A 12,923-nucleotide genomic window follows, 5' to 3' on the forward strand; every position below is an offset into this window, starting at 1 on the left:
CAGTTAGCAGAGCGGCTTGGGCAGATCTACGGGGGCAAATGAACCTGAAGGAGTTGGGTAAGATAGACCGGACCTGGACCACACAGGGCCTTGGAAGTGAGAATAAGAATTTTATAGTCGGTCCTGGGGTAACAGGTAAGCGGTGCAGCTGCTGCAGGTCTGGTGTGAACGCTTCATGGACGTAAAGACTCAAGCCTCGTGACCAGCAGGAACCACGGCTGAGGTGTCCTTGATCAGGGCTCCCATCCCATTAACAATAAAGCAGTGTCTATAACGACAGTATTTTAGATTGGTGCAATTCTTTCTGACAAAGATAATATCAATCCAACTTAAATGCAGTATCTACATATATCAAAATGTAAAACCCTAAACACACACCAGCAAATACAAGCAGCCAGAAAACGTTTATTGCAACATTTAAAAGTTTATTTCCTGTGCAAGTTTCTAAACATTGCTCTTTGAAGTGTGAGCTCTGGTTAAAATCAGAAGGTTAAAAAGTAGGAAACACTCTTGCTGCCATTTCCATCTCTACTGGGTCATTATAACTAGAACAGGACCACCCCCCCACTGCAGAGAGTACAGACCCCACATTGCAGAGTACAGACCCCCTCCCCCCCATCATACAGCAACAAAGCCTGGTTTGCAGATAGACAGCACTTCCTGAGGGCGGGGCCTTCACAGTGAAGGACAGCAACATGAATACAGCAACAGTGGGCCATTCAGTCAGGTACAGACAACTATGACTAGCCATCAAATGGAAATGAAGAAAACAGTGCAACCGTAACAACCATAACAACTGTAACAACGGTAATAAAGTAAAAAAAACACGACAGCAGCTTCTGCGTGTGTTAGTCAGCACAGGAAACTACCAACAGTATAAAAACATTGAAAATGGACAATAGTAAATTCTATAAATTCAAATGAAAAATCAGTGAGATTAAATAAATCAACAAGAGTTTGTGTGTATGAGAAAGAGAAAGAGGTTGTATATTACCTTTAAGACAAAGGAAGATCTATGCAGAGGTAGAGTTCAGTGCAAGGCCGGTCCACTGAAGTCACGCTAGTCTCACACACAGCCACCTCATCACACTTGTGCAAGTACATTATAAACAACACTCCCATCATGCTGTGCATACTTCTCCAGGTGACTCCACCACGTCGGTCCCCCTGCTCCTCACGGGTTTCCAGTTCACCATTCACCTCGATGATGTGCAGTGTGGTGTGAACGTGCAGAGCGCACCTCCTCCTGAAGCCGCTCTCGCCTGGGAACACACCTGGGGTCTAGTGGCTACGCGACACTCCGAACGCTGGACATTTCGTTCCACAGACGGCGATGCAGTGGTTTAAACGTACAGACTGGCAGTGAAGGCTCTAAAGTGTCTACACTTCACAAAAGCATAAATACAGTTCCCAGGTAATAAACAGGATGGGATCAATTCTAGAAGCGTATATGTAAATAAAAAATAATCAAAGAAACAACAGGAACGCAATAGCCAACAACTAATCCTTAGTGACAGGAAACCCCTCCAGAAGATTTTCCGTTTTTGTAGAAACACTAATGCACAAAGAGAAAACACAGGTCAACCCCACAGCCATGCTCAGGTTGGACAAACTCCACCTCCCTAAACCCCACCTCCCTAAACCCCGCCTCCAAACACGAGAAAGATCAGCAGCGAGAAGAGGAAGAGATGGGGTTCAGATGGTGTCTGGTAAAACCACGATCACATTAACGGTTACCAAAGCGAATCTCTTTTCCTTCTTTCTCGTGTATCGAGGCTCCATCCAGTTAATTAGCTCCCGTCTTTATTTCGCCTCCACACAAATATCGGCCTCATCCCCAGCGATGACTATTTAGACACGGCTGGACACAAACACTGATTATTCATAAATATCTCAACATAATATTTTAAACTATGATCTTTCTGAACACAGTATGTACACTGTACAAAATTTATTTTCAAAAAGTTATCTTTATTTTTAATGCTTCTCTGATCTGAGTGTTTCGTTTTTCCGAGAAGAAAAAATACCAGTCTCTTATTTGCAGATGAATAGTATTATTAAATAAATATTTCTGAAATTATACATACATCAGGTGACATTTTTTTAAAACATTTACTTCAACACCTTTTTTTCAAATGGAAGATCAGCAATTCAAGCAAACGTTATTTTAATATATAATGACAACTTAAAACACCACGCTGATGAGTGGAGTGCGGTGGAGAAAGCGTGACATCTCACACGCTGGAGGCTAAGGCCATCTCTGTGTCGGCTACGGCCAGGTCCCCTAGGTAGACCAATGGGAGTGGACTTCACACCAGCTCGGTCTCTCTGTTCCATTATCCGAGATGCAGCTTTACTGGCTACAGACAAAACCCATCAGAGCAAACTGCAGTACACCATACTACTGTAAAACCAGGTTGACAAAAAAGGTTATTAATGAACTCCTTTGACCAGTCACTGTTCCAGTTGCGTCTTGCAGACGCACGAATGCAGAGAAATAAATAAGACTTCAAGCTCTGAAACGCTAATCTCAGTTATTCTGGATCTTTCATCTCTCACTGATCTTGCTTGCTGGGTTGCTCACTGCTTGGTCCGAGAGGCCAAATTATGTGTAAGGTCAATGAAATGTTACTCAAGTGGAGTGAAGCCTGCATCAAAATGATATTTGGGGTGGTCGCTGATTTATTTTTAAGGTGGCCATATTGCGGGCAGTTGGACTGGACTGGTGTCTTTTTGGCTTGATACGGAGTAGGTCACTCTGTTTGAAGCACAGGGCTTCTCGTGTTCTCTATGGCAACAGGAGAGCATTTCTACGGCATTTTGTAACCCACTTTCTCTCGATGTTTGGGATCTCCTGCTGATCTGTGGCTTTGTGTCGGTAGAGAACAGTGGAGGGCCCCTGCAAACAGGACCAGGAGCCCCCGTAGGCCACCTGCAGCGCCTCACAGCACTCAGGTCATCCATATGTCCATGTCGGCTTCCCCTTTTAATAAATAAATAAAAATCTGGGTTCCTTTTCGCAGGAAGAAATTGCAGTGAGTGGGCAGGTGTTTAGAGCGTGGCAACACGAGGCACTCTGCTCCTCCGAGCTCCCCCGCGGTCTGGACACACAGGAACGGGTTCGGATCCCCAAGCAAGATTACAAACGGAATGCATAATCAAAAGAGATGAATCAGGACAAAGGTCAATCAGCATACAACAACAATCCAAGATTGGGTACCAAAACGTTACAGGATGGCACTTAGAGCTACAGAGGAATAAAGGCAGAGTCTGAACGCAGCATTTATGGCCCTGGCAGCAGCAGGAGGTGGTGGTGGGAGGCCTCTGGTGGGAGGGGCCATGGTGGGAGGGCCCATGGTGGGAGGGGCCATGGTGGGAGGGGCCGTGGTGGGAGGGGCCATGCGGAGCCAGGCTGAGAGCATGCACTGCTGTTGTTTGGGACACCATCATTCTTGTCCTAGCACTTCACAGAGGACCACGGGGAAGCAAAGACGCTACAAACGAAAGGAAGGAAGGAATGCTGTCAAACAAAAACCTGTTGTGAACACTTCCTAACCTGCAACACCAATGGTCCATGGTGCCCTGGGGGCTTGGGGACCCAGTCCTGGTGCCAGACCAAACCTGAAGAGACTCCTTGGCAAGTGATGCTGTCATTCAGCTGAAGCAGTTCTACGAACCTCCTCCCTCCCTCCCTCCTTCTCTCTCTCCCTCTCTCCCTCTGACCCTTTCTCCCTCCGCTGAATGTCCAACATTTCTACCTGGCTGCTTTTTTCAGATGTACTACACGTGTTGAGGGTGAAAAGCCCCCCAGGCTGAGTGGAGGTGCTGGCGTTCCAGGGAGCCACTGAGCGGACACCGTGGTGCACCCTGGGAAGGAGGCTTGTGTGGACAGTCTCTCTCTGTCGCCCCTTGACCCTGGGGTCGTTCTGCCGTTAGGAGATGATGGCCGGGGACCAGCGTACCACCACCAGGTTGTCCGCGCTCACCCAGCGTTTCTTGGCTGCTTTTCTCAAGTCCTTATACTTGTCATCACAGAGTCTGGAGATAGCCTGTGAGGACAGGGAGACAGACGCAACACTTTAGCTGGGCAATACGGCAATACACACACACACACACACACACACACACACACACACACACACACACACACACACACACACACACACACACACACACACACACACACACACACACACACACACACACACACACACACACACACACACACACACACACACACACACACACACTTATAGAACTTGTAGCTGGATCCAACCAGCAGTATGTTGGATGGATAATCACTCTCCTGCTGCTTCAATGCCCCTTGCACTGATACAGCATTCACAGCTTGTGTGTGTGTGTTTGTGTGTGGGTGTGTGTGAGGTTGCCTCACCTCCAGTTTCTGGGCCTTGTCCCTGCTCAGGGGCTCCAGAGGGAAGCTCAGGTTGTTGGCCTCAGAGAGGGAGCGCAGGTCAAAGTAGTACTTCGCATAAACACTGGACGGCACATTGATGTTGAACTGAAGCAGCTCCAGGAACTGCCTCTCCAACTCGTTCCTACAGCGGGAGAGGGAGGGAATGAGAGAGAAGGAGAGAGGAGGAGAGAGAGAGGGAAAGAAAGAGAGAGAGGGAGACAGCAAGCAATGGAGTCAGAACGGCACAGTAAAACACGACCTGTGTCGACCTAATGCAAGTTGTCAAAAGAATGTCCCCTCATTATTCTTTGAGTAAAGTTGTTTTTTTCCCCACTATCCCCTCATTACTGCTGGACTGATCTCGTGAACTCTCATGGAGTTCTCATGGAGTTCTCATGGAGTTTACTGGTGCAGAGCAGCTTGTGCTGAGTAGGAGTCAAAACAGGAAGTGACAAGACATAGAAATGGAAATGAACAAGGACATGATTCAAAAATAAAAATAAAGAGCACACAGCATGTGAGTCCAGGCAGAAGTGAAGGGGACCAATCACGTGGGCAGATGAAACTGGAAGACCTGATCTCAGCTCTGGGCTTGAACTCTAATGGAAAAACACAGTGCTCATGTGGGCTGGTAAAAAATAACCACCCCCCCCCCCCCCCCCCCCCCCCCCCCCCCCACACACACACACACACACACACACACACACACACACACACACACACACACACACACACACACACACACACACACACACACACACACACACACACACACACACACACAAAATACAGCTGAAAGTGGAGGCTCTGAAATACGCAAACAAAAATTCACACGCAAACATACACGTGCACACTAGGGGTGTCAGGATTCTCTAAATCCTCAATTTGATTGTATTTCCAATTTTAGGGTCACGATTCAATTTGATTCTCGATTTACAGCAGAGAGGCCTATGCCAGTTTTAGATTAGTCTATGGTCAGTCATTGGTTTGATTAATCAAATTTACAATATCTTATTTCAAAAGGTGGGTTTGATATAAGTGATGCAAAGTGATGCAAGTGATCTGTAATACACCACATTAGGCACTAATGATCACATTTAAATAATTTGATTAAGATAAATATAACAATCTTGTTCTCAGTGGAAAACGACAAAAACAAACAAATAATAACAACAAAATAATAAATAATAATAACAAAAATGAGGTCACAGAGGGTACCTGCTATCTAGTGGCTTTTTTTGGTAACAACAATGTGCAACATAAAATAAATAATAAAAAAAATACAGGAAGTCATGTACAAAATAATAGAACAAATAGAGCCTTAACAAACTAAACTCCATCCTACAAAATTTCTTAAAAAACCAATATCTTTAGTGTCTTCATACATGGAGGGCAACACTTTAGTTGTAAGATGCGACCTTAAACTTCGCGAGTGACCGTAGCGCACGACTCCGCACACCTTGCGCAAACCTGCATGAACGGCGGAGGCATTTATACTTGGCGCGTCACATTCTTTGCAGTGGTGTCTGAAATGATATGTGGTAGTATAAAGAAACACCCCTCAAAAACAGGGGAAGGAACATTTACCTGACAAATTTTTATATTGCATTGTGTTCCAGGTTTGAAAAGTGCTGGAATTTAGGCTAAAGTACTTGAAAATGCTTGAAATTGTAACTACTTTGTTTCACAACAAATATCTATCTGACTGAACAGTTCTCTTGTATTACGTTAACAAATACGAGCCTCTTGTAATTCCAGGACGAAACATGAGAGAACGTGAAGAAGTTAAGATTGGGCGTTTTGAAAATAAACAAACATTAACTAATGTGATGAAAAAGCAAAATTTTTTCAAATGATTATGAGTATATGTATAAATATTAAAATTAATTAGGTAATTGGGTGCTGGGAATTATTGAACTGGACCTTGAAATTGACTTACAAGTGCTTTAATTCCAAACATGACTTGCTTCATTGCGCTGAAGCGCGATGTGCACAAAGTTACAAAATTGAAAAAATAGAGGTGCACAACGAGGATCTGCGCACGGGCGGAGCCACCGCGATCACGTCATTTTCGGCGCACGGACCTTCGCGCCGTTCGCGATGCGTCAAGTATAAACCAGGCTTTACTTTGCGTAGTGTGGGTGCTTGCATAGCTTAGAGGGAGGGATCGTTGATCCTCTTTTTGACTTCGAGGCTCGAGATCTTGACAATTTCGATCGATTTTGAATACATTTTTTAATCGCGACACCCCTAGTACACACTGTGTCTGAGAAGCATCTCCCTCTTTCTCTCTCTTACACAGACACAGTTCGGTGTCTGAGTAGTATCTCTCTCATAAATTCCTCCAGTTCCTCAGGCACACGGGCAGCACACCGCCTTTAAAATAACTGTGAACTCAGGAAGGGTCAGAGGTCAGAGCCTGCGTCCTGCTCTGCGGCTCAGCTATCACTGTGTCACAGGTCACAGGATTCCACACCAGCCTTGAGCCCGTGGAGCCCCCGAGGGCCAAACCCACCCTCCCACAGAACGCAGCCTCTTCCACTCTGTAAAGACACCGGGCCTTTAGCACTGGGGCTGTGTAGGTCACATGGCTCTCAGACGAGAGCGGGTTACAGTGCACCACGAACAGTGCACAGTCACTGTACAGCCAAGAGTCTCCACTCTTCCCGAAGGGGACTGGCTAGTCTGTCTGTTACAAGTGTCAGGTGGGCGGAGTAAAGGTGAAGGAGACAATGTCTCATTTACATACACCTCATTTACACATGTACATAAGCCTCTGACAGTACAATTAGTTTGGGGCAAAAGTGTTGAGGAAATTCAGAGACTGAGGGGAGACGCAAGCACGCAGACATGCAGACATGCATGCATGCACGCACGCACACACACGCAGACACACTCAGGGTGACTCACATGTCCTCTACGGTGATGTCCTTGAGGATCTGACAGTAGTCCACGTTCCACACAGCCTGGTCGTCCCACACTTTGGAGGCCAGCAGAATGGCACCCAGCACAATCCTCTTCCAGTTGGCGGGGCAGATGTCGATCTCGGCATAGGTCAGCAGTCGCTCCAAATACACCTGGAGGGAGGGGAGGTGTGTGAGAACACACACAACCTGCACCAGCATGTCCAACACATTTGGCTGCAGTATATCAACACAATGGGCTGTAAAACCACAAAGCTTCACTACTGAAACATTTCATGCCTTTCCAGTCTCTGGGAAACAGGGTGAGGATACACACACCCGTTAATATGAGCCGATATATTTCCAGAAATAGGCAGGCCACATGACTGAATGAGACTTCCAGACAGGGGCTGAGATTCCTTAGGACAGACTCATTAAAGTTCCCTGTCTGTTTACAACTCCCCACAGACACGTCACTCGCTGTCACAGTCAAAATCCCAAGGGCCGAGGTTGTGTGAGGTGACAGCAGAAAGGCCTGCTCTGACTCCGCCCACATGCCCTGCTTTGACTCCGCCCACCTGTCCTGCTCTGACTCCGCCCACCTGCCCTGCTGTGTCAGGTTTGGCCTGTTAAGTTCTTCAGTTTCAAGGCAACCCAAGGGCTCCTCTTAGCTGGACATGGGTGGTACTGTAACAATGACCTGCAGTCGTCTTGTCATTGAAGCTTTTCTCCAGCACAACACAGGAATGCATTATTTACACATTTGTGTGTGTGTGTGTGTGTCTTACCCTACGCAGAAGACAAAGCAGCCTGCTCTTGGATGTGGCTTTGCTTATAATTAGAGTTGCATAGCAAACCCACAGCTCATTGTGTGTGTGTGTTACTCATAGCAACTGCGCAGCTCCTTGTGTGTCTAACAGGCTGCTTAAAGAACATGGGCTTGGCATGCTTCAGTACTGAGTGTGGAACCACAGAGAGCAGTGGACAAAGGCAGCCTTGTGGACCAGCACACGCCACTGTGCAGACACACACACACACACACACCCCAGCATGGAGGTTCATCAGACACACACACCCCAGCATGGAGGTTCATCAGACACACACACACACACACACACACACACACACAAAGCATGGAGGTTCATCAGACACACACACACACACACACACACACACACACACACACACACACCCCCCAGCATGGAGGTTCATCAGACACACACACACACACACACACACACACCAGCATGGAGGTTCACCAGACACACACACACACACACACACACACACACACACACACACACACACACACACACACACACACACACACACACACACACACACACCAGCATGAATTGTCATCACACACACGTACACATTAGCATGGAGGGTCACCACACACGACACCCAGAATGTGAATCATGGTTTATCACAGTCTCAATCTCAGTAACCCTCTAGCTAGTGGTGTGGTGTTTGCCTGTGGGCAACCCTAACTCTGTTCGTGTGTGTGTGTGTGTGTATGCGTGTGTGTGCGTGTGTAAGTAAGTCAGCATGGACGAACCTCACATGCATGGATGGAGTTGAACTGTAGGGGGTGCAAACGCCATCATCTAAACATGATCAATAAGAAACGCCCTGAGAATCTTGCCCACAGAACACACCATGGCAACAGCAACCTGGATCTAACTGCATGCTTTTGTTTTGTGTCTCATTTGAATCACAAGACGTCCTGATGTACTGACGTCTCCCGAGGCAATCCGCTCAGCAGTCAGCAGTCAGGTTCAGATCAGAGCCATCTCAGAGTTGGTGTGCAGTAAGACCTGTTGGAGCTCTGCTGTCTGTACTCCTGTCTCTGAGCATCTGGAGAACATCAGCTCGGAGAGTTCAGATCATTATCTGGACACGACGTGCCTGTCCAGCACACACCAACTAAATAACCATCATGACCCGGAACAACAAGAACAAAGAGGATAGTGTGTGTGTGCATGTTGGTGCGTGTGATGGGATTAATCCAGACTGTGAGCCTGTGTACCATCTAATCCATTTTTAATCCAGTCTGGATTAGATGGTACACAGGCTCAAAGTCTGGATTAGATGGTACACAGGCTCAAAGTCTGGATTAGATGGTACACAGGCTCAAAGTCTGGATTAGATGGTACACAGGCTCAAAGTCTGGATTAGATGGTAAACAGGCTCAAAGTCTGGATTAGATGGTAAACAGGCTCAAAGTCTGGATTAGATGGTACACAGGTACACTGATTGTACACTGTGAGTCTACCATGTAATCCACTCATCCCTGGCTGACCACGGCTCAGAGAGGACGGCAGGGCCCTGCTGAGACTTCATTACCATCAGACAGGGTTCACTAGGCAATCTGAGACTTTAATGAAGACTTCCATGAGCGCTGTTGAGTTCAGATATACAAAGTCTCCCATGACTTCTGGGTGTCATGGAAACAGCACCACTGGGCGTGGTCCAGCCTAGACCCAGACGTGGCCTTCAGCCATCATTGGTTGGCTAGGTTAGAGGGACTGGGGGGGTAGAGTATGACAGATGAGTGCTGATTGGCTATTGTGGCATTGTGATGTATGAGTGTATGGAAGTCTCTGAATTTCTCTCACTGTGTGTGTGGGTGGGGCTGTGTGTGTGGGTGGGGCTTTGTGTGTGTGGGGCTATGTGTGGGTGGGTGGGGCTGTGTGTATATTGTGCTAAGAGCAAAATATTATTTCATGTTACTTGCAAAAACAATATATAATGAGGGGAGAAATTATGGGGGGAAAAAAGCTATAAATCAGGGTACACACGCACACACACATTTCCTGTGAGGCTAAACATTAAGCTATAACAAGCTCGTGTTCCCCACCACAGCTGATTGGCTGCAGCCTGGTGGGATGGGCTTCCCGCTGCCCCCTAACCCGCCCCGCCCCCAGCGTGTCTGGCTCTGAACCACCTGTTCATTCCCTCAGCATCTGTGGAATGGCGTATGGGAACAGATTAACCACACAAATAGCCCTTTTATGACTGACTTCCCAGATAGGGATCAGCCTTAGACCGGTGCTAAACCACAGTGGTGAATCACTGCTTCCGTGCGTTCGCATGCTGCGAGGTGGAATGTGCCTCTGGGACCCAAGACTCTTAAAAGGTCTAGATGGTGGACATTTACAGCACCGGCATTCAGGACAGTCCAGGACGTTACGGGGCAGGGCTGTGTGCAGACCTGCGGCGTAGCACCAGGTCAGGTGAGCTGCGGACTCACCAGCGTGACGATGGCACACTCGGCGGTGAGCTGGGCGGCGCTGAAGAGCGTGCGGACGAATCGGTAGATCTGCTTCTGCTCAGGGTCGTGCTTGTCGTAGTCCACCGGCACCTCCAGCTTCTGAACACACACGGAGCACAGAGACCACTCTGAGGCTGAAAGAGCAAGTGTGTGTGTGTGTGTGTGTGTGTGTGTGTGTGTGTGTGTGTGTGTGTGTGTGTGCACATATACGTGAACGTGTGTGTGCGTTTATGTGCCTGTGCACGTGTGCGTGCGTGTACATCTTGCATGACTTACTGACAGAGGATGAAGCTTTTCATCAAAGATGTCCAGCAGTGTCCGTCCATCCACGTCTCTGCCACAACAGGTAGACAAAGGTCAGGCACATGCTCCACACACACACACACACACACACACACACACACACACACACACACACACACACACACACACACACGACCCCTGGCTACTGAGGACGCCATGCCAGCGCATGCTGCAGTGATGTGTAGGCTACAGTGAGGGACCTACCTGTTCTTGATGTGGTAGTAGATCGCTAGGGCAACACTGCAAACAGGAACGAGAAGATGTAACCAAGCATTAATGTGAAAGCGTTAACAGCCACCAGTCTGTCCAGCTGGGTGGTCGCCCGGCAACCCAGCACACCCAGAGGACCAGCAGCAGCACGCACAGTGCCACTCACACCTGACCTCAACATTCATTTAGAACTCAACACATTTTTTACTGCATAAAAATGCATTAAACTATATTACTGCATTAAACTTTATTAAACTATATTACTGCATTAATGTTTCCTACATAAACTCCAGCAGAATTCACTAGAAACACAAGGTAATAAAAGTGTCTAATGTTAAGCAACAAATATGTTGAATAATGACAAAACCGGGGAATTACACTTCTGTGCTAATCAGCCTGACTTCACCAAATACAAACACACAACAACAGGTGTACTGGTCCACTGAAACATGGTTAATACCTTACACCTGCTCGCAAAGGTCTGTACACTATGCATACGAGGTGACACCTTTGCAGTTAACAGCTGTTCCACTGTGTGTCTGCAGGACGTCACGCTCACTAGCATCACATCACCAGCGTTCACACACGTACCATTTTATAGTGTATTTGAGGTTGGGCTGACTGACGGTACTATCATCCAGGAAGACTGTGGAACAGGAGCTGTACTTCCGTCTCATTGGGCCGGATGGATGGTGCTGAAATGCGCACACGCACACACACACACACGGAACACACGGCTGCTGTTATCATCAAGCCCCAAGCATGCACCCACACAGACACAGACAACATGCAACATCTGAAAGTGGGCCACACACACACACACACACACACACACACACACACACACACACACACACACACACACACACACACAGAACAGGGGGCAAGGAGAGGGGAGCAAGGGAGCAGAGATAGAGGAGAGACAGAGGAGAGGCGGTGGAGAGAATGGAAAGAAAGGGAAATGGAGAGGAGGGATGGAGAGAGAGAATGAGAGGATTAAGGACAAGAGCTCAGAGCTAGTGGAGAGATATGAGAGAGAGAGGACAACCACAGAGAGAGTAAAAGAGACCAAGAGAGAACTAGAAGAGAGATGAGACAGAGGAGACACTGAGACAGAAGAGACCCTGATTATCACTCCTGATCACTTTTGTCTTGTGCTCTGACTTATGAGACTGCTGTATGTGTATGTCCATCAGTATTACCACAACTTCCTCCGCCTTTATACCATATTCCACATAGCACATCATAAAGTACATCAGAACATGTTGAAAACATACTTAAATACATTCACAACACACAACATACTGCAACACATTCCATTTCCATATGAGCATCCGCACTGATTATTTAGATAAATATAAATGCCATTATACTGTACCTTTGACTCCAAAATATGTGTCAACTTGCAAAACAATAAAGCAAATTATAACCCAGAGTATTAGCGGTTTATCACATAACAACCATGCATGTGTGGCTGGCATGAAACAGCACTAGATTTGTGGTGTATGCATGCAAATAAAATTATTTTTTAAATCTATGAAAAAAAACCACACGCCCACAGATAACGCTGTGCACCCAAGGCTCCGCCCCCACGTGAGGGAAGCTTTCCACCAGGTACGTGTGTGTGTGTGTGTGTGTGTGTGAGAGTGTGTGTGTGTGTGTGTGTGTGTGTGTATGGGTGTGTATGTGTGTGTGTGTGTGTATGTGTATGGGTGTGTGTGTGTGTGTGTGTATGTGTGTGTGTGTGTGTGTGTATGTGTGTGTGTGTGTGTGTGTATGTGTGTGTGTGTGTATGGGTGTGTGTGTGTAAATGTAA

At 47.2% G+C, this 12,923-nt stretch overlaps 1 protein-coding gene across 4 annotated transcripts in view; it reads right to left on the reverse strand.

Moving 5' to 3' along the window:
* Window positions 1-385: 385 nt before the first annotated feature.
* Window positions 386-12,923, reverse strand: part of ccny (cyclin Y) — a 36,191-nt gene continuing 23,653 nt past the window's right edge. For 2 of the 4 annotated variants that reach the window (XM_076970981.1, XM_076970982.1), the window contains 8 exons: window positions 12,486-12,509; window positions 11,699-11,802; window positions 11,102-11,137; window positions 10,871-10,928; window positions 10,574-10,693; window positions 7,325-7,491; window positions 4,394-4,556; window positions 386-4,049 (listed from right to left, as the gene is read on the reverse strand). In XM_076970981.1, the coding sequence (XP_076827096.1) occupies window positions 3,933-4,049; window positions 4,394-4,556; window positions 7,325-7,491; window positions 10,574-10,693; window positions 10,871-10,928; window positions 11,102-11,137; window positions 11,699-11,802; window positions 12,486-12,509 (789 nt within the window). In that variant the 3' untranslated portion in view covers window positions 386-3,932. The remainder of the gene's footprint in view (window positions 4,050-4,393; window positions 4,557-7,324; window positions 7,492-10,573; window positions 10,694-10,870; window positions 10,929-11,101; window positions 11,138-11,698; window positions 11,803-12,485; window positions 12,510-12,923) is intronic. The other 2 variants (XM_076970983.1, XM_076970984.1) reach the window with 1 other exon arrangement.

This window comes from Brachyhypopomus gauderio, chromosome 13 (assembly GCF_052324685.1).
Source record: "Brachyhypopomus gauderio isolate BG-103 chromosome 13, BGAUD_0.2, whole genome shotgun sequence".
NCBI classification, from domain to species: Eukaryota; Metazoa; Chordata; class Actinopteri; order Gymnotiformes; family Hypopomidae; genus Brachyhypopomus; species Brachyhypopomus gauderio.